General features: G+C 43.8%; 1 protein-coding gene across 1 annotated transcript in view; it reads left to right on the plus strand.

The window, feature by feature from the left end:
* Positions 1-314: 314 nt before the first annotated feature.
* The window catches only part of Pacs1 (phosphofurin acidic cluster sorting protein 1), a 145,245-nt gene continuing 137,074 nt past the window's right edge, over positions 315-8,485 (plus strand). Inside the window, exon 1 of the mRNA XM_028770964.1 lies at positions 315-894. Coding sequence (XP_028626797.1) covers positions 545-894 — 350 coding nt within the window. The 5' untranslated portion in view covers positions 315-544. The remainder of the gene's footprint in view (positions 895-8,485) is intronic.

Here is an 8,485-nt window from a genome sequence, read left to right on the forward strand (position 1 = left end):
CCCCGGGTCGGCCTCCACTATGTGTTCTTTAGATCCCAGGGGCTGAGCGCGCTCCCGTATAGTCTTCTCCGGTCCGGGACCGCGCCCCGGAAAACCCGGGTTTCCGCTGGCGGGTAGCGGCCGCCCGAGGGGGGCGGAGGGAGGAGGGGCGCGGAGTTCAGCACGTCCGAGGCCTGCTAGGGACTCAAGGGCCGGGCCGCGAGAGCGCGCGGGCTGTAGCCCCTTCCTAGAGGCCCGCGGGTCCCAGCGGGAGTCTGGCTCCGCCCCTCGGCGCCCCGCTGGGTGGGGCCGCGGCTCCCCGCCCCTTTCGGACACGCCCACCCAGTGTCTGGGCCTCGCGGGCCGCAACAGGCGGCGGCGGGCGAGCGCGAGGACCGCGCGCAGCGAAGGCCCGCGCGTGCGTGCAGATTCGCGGTGGCTCGCGCTCCGCCGGGCGTTCTGAGGAGACGCGCTGAGCCGCTGCCGCCGCGGGGGGAAGCCTGAGAGTCGCTCGCGTGTCCTCAGTCTGCGTAAGCCCCGCGCCCCTTCCACCCCTGGCCAGGCCATGGCGGAACGCGGAGGGGCGGGCGGTGGTCCCGGAGGCTCCGGGGGCGGCAGCAGTCAACGGGGCTCTGGGGTCGCCCAGTCCCCACAGCAGCAGCCACCGCAGCAGCCGCCGCAGCCGCAACAGCCGACGCCCCCCAAGCTGGCCCAAGCCACTTCGTCCTCCTCGTCCACCTCGGCTGCGGCCGCCTCCTCTTCGTCCTCCTCCACCTCCACCTCCATGGCCGTCGCGGTGGCCTCCGGCTCTGCGCCTCCGGGCGGTCCAGGACCAGGCCGCACCCCCGCCCCAGTGCAGATGAATTTGTATGCTACCTGGGAGGTAGACCGGAGCTCATCCAGCTGCGTGCCCAGGTGAGCAACGGGCGGGTGGGAAAAGGTGTTGGCCTAGGGGACAGCCAGGCTGGCTCTATGACAGGCCCCGCCTCCCCATCTCTCTGGGTCGAGTGGAGGGGACCTTCTCCACTCCAACCAAGCTCGTCCTGGCTTGGGGAGGAGGGGAGGGGTGAGGAAGGGGGCTGCCTTCGCCTGGGCCTTCCAAGACTGTTGTGTGGGCCTGCCCTCTCCAGCAGCCCCACCTTCTGCCTTGGCTTGGACCACCCTCCTGGAGCAATGGTGGCCTCCTGGACCCAGCCCAGTGGCCTTCCTTGGCTAGGTCTGACCGAATCTGGCCTTCCTTACCGTCAGTAAGTCACTCTTCTTCCTGCCTCATTGACGCCTGTGGGCTGTACATATGTTAATGTTACACAGCTGTGGTAAAGATGGCTTTGATATAATTATTTCCCAACGTACTTAGCATATGCCAAATTCAGTTGTTACCTGTTGCAGGTAAAGCTGGTTAACACTTGGGGGTTCAGTACATACATTCATCTATGCTTCATGTCACACACTGGGTACTCTGTGCTTAGTTTGGGGGCATCAGTTGAGTGTGTTCTTAAATGCAAGTTTTCATTTCCTCCTCCTCTAGATACTGGGCACAGAGTCTCTTGGTTCCTATGAGCTCTGTAAAATGACTGCCTTGTTCCTAAATTCAATCTATTTCTCTGTCTGTTGGAACTATCTGGAAACTTGCATCAAAAAATACACTTGGAGATATTTTCTGTTTCTCTATGGCAAAGCAGTTGCTCTATATAATTCTTTGGGGACAGTGTATTAGAGTTGACCCTGTGATAAGACAGCCTGCAGGGTTGGTTTCGCCCAGTAAGCACAAAGAAGTGCCTGGAGGTATTCTTTTTGTGCTTCTAAATCAAGCTGATTCTCAGGTTCTGTTCTTACTTACCCAGTTAGTCCAGCAGGGCAGACGGATGTGCCTGCAAGCCAGAGGCGGGGTGCACTTTGGGGTCCAATCCTCAACTCTGCTGGTGTTTCTTTTTCTCCCTTTGTTTTGAGCAACACACCACAACATCGTACCAATATATAGGACATGAAAAATGATGACAAACACATGTTTCTATGTCATTTATTGAAAAATACAGAGCAATACCCTGTCAAACTCTCCATGTTCTTTCCTGAACCACATTCTGGCTTCCCCTACATACTTCTGAATTATGCAAACCGCCCCCCCATTACAGTTTTACTACATATGAGTCTGTAAACAATCTATTTTTTAGTTTTGTATGTTTTTTATTTTTGTTTATTTATTTTTGTTTGTTTTTGAGATAGGCTCTTCCTTGCCTTGGCTGGCCTGGAACTCACGGAGATCTGCCTGCCTCTTGCCTTCCCAGTGTTAGGATTAAAGGTGTGCACCACTACTTTTGGCTTCAACAGTTTTCAGAGCTTGTAGCAATGTCCTATTGTATGTAGCTTACCACCTTTAACTCAGGCTTATGCAAATCATCAACATTGTCTAGTAGCTCTAGTTTTTAGTACTTTCTCTAATGGATAGTATTTGGTTATATGAACTACTGTTTGATTCTGATGAATATTTAGGTTGTTCCCTGTTAACATGGACAGTTTTGTGTGTGTGTGTGTGTGTGTTTAGTATGTATGTATATCTATGTATTTGCTCAGGATTTGTGCTCCTGGGCAGAAGTTTCTTTAGAGTATGTTTGAAGTATATACGAAGTGTGTGTGTTTGTGTGTGTGTGTATGAATATATTTATATGTATGTATGTGTATAAATGTACATATACACATAAATATATACGAAGCATATATGAAGTATATATAAAGGAGTGGAATTGCTGCTTGAAAAGTGTGGATTTGAAGCTTCTTTGTCACTTCTGCCCTCCACTCTTTATCCCTTTGTGTTCAGCATTCACTGTACTGATTTATATTGTCCTCTTTCTCTGTCCTCCTCTAAGGAAATCAGGAACCACAGTAATTTACTTTAGCCAGAGCCCTAGCATGGCACCAAAGTCAAATTAGAGCTCACTGTGTATGTCTTTTGGTCCTGGGCAGGCCTCTTTTTATTTTTATGTGGGCCTGTCCATTGTTGAGGTACACTATTCCTCCTCTTCCCTGCATAAAAGTCCTGTGTTCCACCCTGCATGGGTCTGTTGTTAGTAAAACATGTTCTCCTTTGGATCTGGGAGTGTTTGAGTGGCCTTTGAATAGTTGCCTTGTCTAGCTTGCTAGATTGAAAAAGTATGAGTTGATAGGCAGAAGCTGTCATAAAGGGGAACAAATAGAATCAGCACAGAGATTTGGTATGACCATAAGAAGAACTCTTGATTACTAAAAAGTCTGTAGTAATAAATTACTAGCTCCAGAAACAGAGTAGGCATTCTATATGTAGATGTGTATAGTTATGTCTTGTTTACTGACCAGTCCTGGCCTGTCTTCTGCCCTTTATGACTTTGCTTTCTAGCCTTTATCCTTGTGCCTCCCAGCACCTTATGAAACGCTTGTGCTTCTTGGAGCATGCTGCTGTGTCTTCGGAAGGAAAATACCCTGTGGGCAGAAAAAGGCCTGCTATTGGCCCTTCTAAATATTAAGTCATTTGGTTAATTTGTTGTCTCCTGGTACTTGTCCATGTTATTTAAAATATACTGTGAACATGAAGCTCTGTTTAGAACCTGGAATTAACCTTCTTCTCTCATGTAACTCCAGTGGGACACAAACCTATGAGCTATAGGCAATTAAGAAATGTAAACTTGATGGTGAATCTGAGCAAAGGTGTGCATGAGAACACTGTGGGAACTTGGTGTAATGGCATATGCTTAGAGTTTTAGACAGGGAATTGATGACTCAAGGACAGCCAGAGTTCATAGTTTAAGGCCAGCCAGGGAGAGAAAGCAAGACTTAGTTGAGAACAAAGAAAAAACCCAAAAGCAATAAGCACTATAAGAGTGGGTATCACCTAGTACCGAAAAGAGGGGGTGTAACAGAGCAGTAGGAAGGTCATGCTGCTTTCTTTAATACTTTAGAAAATTTTATTTGCTTTTGAAAAATCTTTATTGGACATTTAAATAAAGGTGAGCATTCTAGATGCTTTTCAGTGTGTGTCTGTTGGTTTTTAATTCTGCTAAATTTTCAGAATTGTTAGTATTATTTTTAAAATTTCAATATCATACTTACAGTTGGCTTTAAAATGGCTAAATCGGCCTTAAAAAAGAAAACAGCATTAACATATGTCCATGACTCAAGCAGTGTAGAAAGATAGACTGTAAAGGGAAAGGCCCTGATCCCACCTCTGTTCTCACTTCTCAGAAATTGCCACCATGAAATATGGTTATCTTTAAGACTTTGTTATGATAAAATAAAGGGCTGGCGATGTAGCTCAGTTGGTAGAGTGCTTACCTAGCATGCACAAGGTCCTCATTTCAGAGCCAGCACCATGTAAGACTGGATGTGGCAGTCCATACTTGTAATCCCAGCATTTACCTAGAGAAGACAAGAGTTCAAAGTTATCCTTAGCGATAGAGTAAGTTTGAGGCCTATCTGGGACATGAGACGACTAAAACAACAAAAATGGAGCAAACTGTTACATGAATAGGCAGCTCTGCTGTTGTTCCCTTGTGAGATTCATCGCTTTAAGAGTTGGAGTTGATCCCCTCCCCAAGTGCATTTGTCCTCTACTGTGGCTGGGTATGGCAAGGAAAGGCCTGGAGTGATGTGGGAAGGGGAGGGGGAAGGAAAGAGGAGAGGAGTGTGTGGCACGTTGCTCATGTTAAAGGAAGGGTTTTAGAGTCTCATTACCTATGTTCTCTTCAGTCTTGGTAAGGTGAGGTTTTCCCTTCATATTTTCTCTTTTGAATTGCTAAAGTTAGGAAAGTCAGAAAATTATTAAATTGTATAAACATACAAAATTTTCTCAGTTGTATAAAATTGGTTAGGAGTTGATATACTGTATAACATAAATTGTATCAAATTGGGACTTCATTTCAAAGCACATTTGAATGTCCTTATCTTTGTGTTCATGAAGGGAAGGAGTTCAGTAACTGTCAGTCACAATTTCTTCCTAAATTACATAAAGCATACAGAGAAGAGTTACTAAAGTTAACCCTTATCAAACAAAAGTGTTATAGCCTAAAGAGGTGGCCAAGTTGCACTGGCATGACTAGCTTGCAGGAGAAATGTTATTTGCACGAAAGTACTTGGGAAGGGGTGTTACTGTTACCACAAAAGCACATACAAGGTGGAATCTCAATATGATTACTGTATGCTAGGACAGACTCTTTTATGCCTTAGACTTTCCAGCCATTGGTTACAAATACTTTTACTTACCATCCATCCTAAGATGTACATGAAATAAATACTAAAAAGGCCTGTAAAGCCACAGGAACAAGTACTTCTTAAATGATAGATGTAAAGTAAATGCAATTGATCAAGTAAGAGAGAGCTTGAGAAATGCCTGTTATCTATCTCCCTATCATTGAACGGACTAAAAGCATTGTTTGTGCCCTAGGAGATTTGAATTTCACATTGTGAGTGTTGTAATAGAATATCCTCCCTATCAGGGTAATATCATCCATCATCCCTGTAGAAGCTCAGATTCCTTAAGTCAGAAAGAGAATGACTTTCACTGAGTCCGTTTTACATGTATTGATTTACAGATAGTTGGAACACAGTAGTTATGTGATTTTTCTTTTCTTTTTTCTTTTCTTTCTTCTTCTCTTCCAAGACAGAATTTCTCTGTATAACTGTCCTGGAACTTGCTCTGTTGACCAGGCTAGATCTGCCTGCCTCTGCCCACCCAATGCTGGAATTAAAGGCATGCGCCACCATCTTCCAGCTACATGATTTCTTTCAAAACTAGTTTTCTAGTTTCTTGGCCAAACTATTGAGTATTCTTGCTTTCTGCTCTTGTAGGAGGGCAATGCAAGTCAGAGACTGTTTGTGCTGTGTTGTGTCCTTTGACTCCTTCACCTGGGGAAACTAACTTGTCCTGCTTTGGCCTGGACTTGAAACTGTTAAGTAGACCTGTCCTGGCCTAGCTTGCCTCTGACGTCATTCTAGAAGTACTTAGGCAATCTAGGGTAACTGGGAATGACTTGCCAGCATCAAGTTTGCAGTGCTCATGAGAAAAGTCAGAATTGAAGTTGGCCTAAGAACTTCTTTCAGAGAGGGCCTTGAACAAGGTGGGTCCAGGTTAACGAGCCCTCACAGGATCCCTCTTTTAGGCTTAGACCCAGGAATCACTAGGACTACAGGAAGCTTTTAGAGAACCCAGATGTATATGTGTTGATAACTATTCTACAGTGGTTTCTTTACATAGAAACATACAGACAATTGTTTAAAAAGCTGACTAGAAAATTAGAAAGGACTCTGGGCTTAGTCAAGGGTTCCCACCAAGGCAGCCCTTTATGTGGCCTCTTTTCCTTGGGAAGTGCAAATAAGTAATGATATATTACTTCTTAGCTTGAGAATCTCCAGAAACAATTTTTTTTTCAATTTTAAAAATTTATTTTGGCAGAGTGTGGTTACCATGTTGTATATGTGGAGATCAGAGAACTTTGCAGACTTAACTTTGTAGACTTGATTCTCATCTTCCACCTTTACATGTAAGGAAGCAAACAAGCTAGGCTTGTTCAGTAAGCATCTCATCAGCCATTCCTTTTCTTTTTAAAACAGGATATTATGTAGCCCAGACTTATGTTGGCCTTAGACTTGCTACATTGAATTCCTGATTTTCCTGGCTCTGTCTCCAAAGTGCTGGAATTAGAGACATATGCCACCACACCCAGTAAGAATGTAATTTCTGAAAATGTCCCAGTAGTCTGGCATGGTGTCACATGACTATAATCAGTGCTTAGTAGGCAGAGGCAGGAGGATCAGAGTTTTAGGCTAGTTTTTGCTATACATAGTTCAAAGTCAGGCCTAGCTACTGAAACTCTGTTTTAAAAAATAACCAGCACTGGAGAGTTGCTTAGCAGTTAAGAGCATTTGTTGCTATTCAGAGGACCCACATGGCTGCTCTTAATAGTCTTTAACTTCTGTCTCCTCATAACCCCTCCATCTGATGACCTCTTCTGACCTCTGTGGGCACCATGCATACATGTGGTAGGCACACATTCATATACACAGGCAAAACATTCATCACATAAAATAAGATAGATAAATCTAAAGATAAAAAGTTAGAAAAAAAGATTTGTTTAAAAAAGAAAAAAAGCTAATCAAAGGGCTAGAGAGAGGTCCCAAGCTTGGTTCTTAGCATTCACATCAGACAGGTTTTAAGCATCTGTAAGTCCATCTCTGGGGATCTGATGCCTCTGGACACCTTGGGTACTTCCACCCATGTGCATGTACCTGCATACAGATACACACACCTATGTAGTAATAATTTTGGAACTATTATAAGAATGTGTTTCCATTTTAATTCCAGGTATAGGATATGGGACTGCTTCTGATTGTCCACAGTAATTGACTATGATTTGCCTTGTGCTCTTGCAGGTGCATGATTTTGCTAGCTGCAGATAGTTTTTGTGATTATGTAATATATAGAATTCTGGGGATTTTTTAGAGGGTATATAAATACTAGGTCTCCAAGAGGAGGGCTGGGTTGTTGGTTAGTTGGTGTTAGTAGTTGCTGGTCGTTGCAGTTTGTTAAGTGGTCATGCACAAAGAAGAAACAAGAGGAAATTAGATATCCTGACAGCAAAGATCAAACTTGCCCCAGAAACTTGATGTTCCGTAATCAGCAGGAAGGAAGTAGTATAATGATGACAACACCCTCTTCAGACCCTGGCTTTATTCAGGGGTCTCTTTTCTTTCCCCTGTATCTTTTTTTTTTTTCCTCTTGTGTTAGGGGGTTGAAAGGGTAGAAGAAAAGGGGTGGAGAAGGGTGGAAGAAAGAAGAACCCACAAAGTAGTAAAAGATAACTACACACCTACATGTAATTAATAATAAAAATCTTTGAAAACAAAACCCGTCAACCAATCAACAAGATATTAATAGACATTCATTTATATCTTAAGATGATGAGATGCTTCGTTTTAAAGCTGTTTTGTGTTAACCATTTGTGATTGCTTTGATTGAAATTTACTTCCTCAGCCTAACATGATCATCAGCTGGCCTGTAATCTAGCACTGGGAAGTGGAGGCAGGAGTTAAAGGTCATCCCTGGCTATATGAGAACCAGTTTCAAAATAACAAACCAAAACTAGAAAATGAAGAAAAATTTATCTATTTCATTACATTGCCTCTATTTCTTTCGTGTTTATTTTTCTATTCTTTCTTTTGCTTCTTTTGTTGTTGCTTTGTTTTTGAGAATAGGATCATGTTAGTTAGTTCTGATTAACCTTGAATTCACTACGTTGCCCAGGCTGTCCTGGAACTTGTGATCCCCCTGTTGTAGTCTCTGGAGTGCTGTAATTTCAGGTGTCCGTCACTCCACCTGGCATTATAGCTGTTCCATTTCAAGTAACTCTAGACACATATGCCTAATGGTTTCCATACTGAACAGAGCAGATCTAGAACCTTTTAGTGACTTGGAAAGACCTTCTAGATAACATGAGTTTAGTGGGAAAAAGTTGTCTAAATATTTCTAGTATATGTATGTGTG

Source organism: Grammomys surdaster, unplaced genomic scaffold, assembly GCF_004785775.1.
Source record: "Grammomys surdaster isolate TR1022 unplaced genomic scaffold, NIH_TR_1.0 205, whole genome shotgun sequence".
Classification (NCBI taxonomy): domain Eukaryota; kingdom Metazoa; phylum Chordata; class Mammalia; order Rodentia; family Muridae; genus Grammomys; species Grammomys surdaster.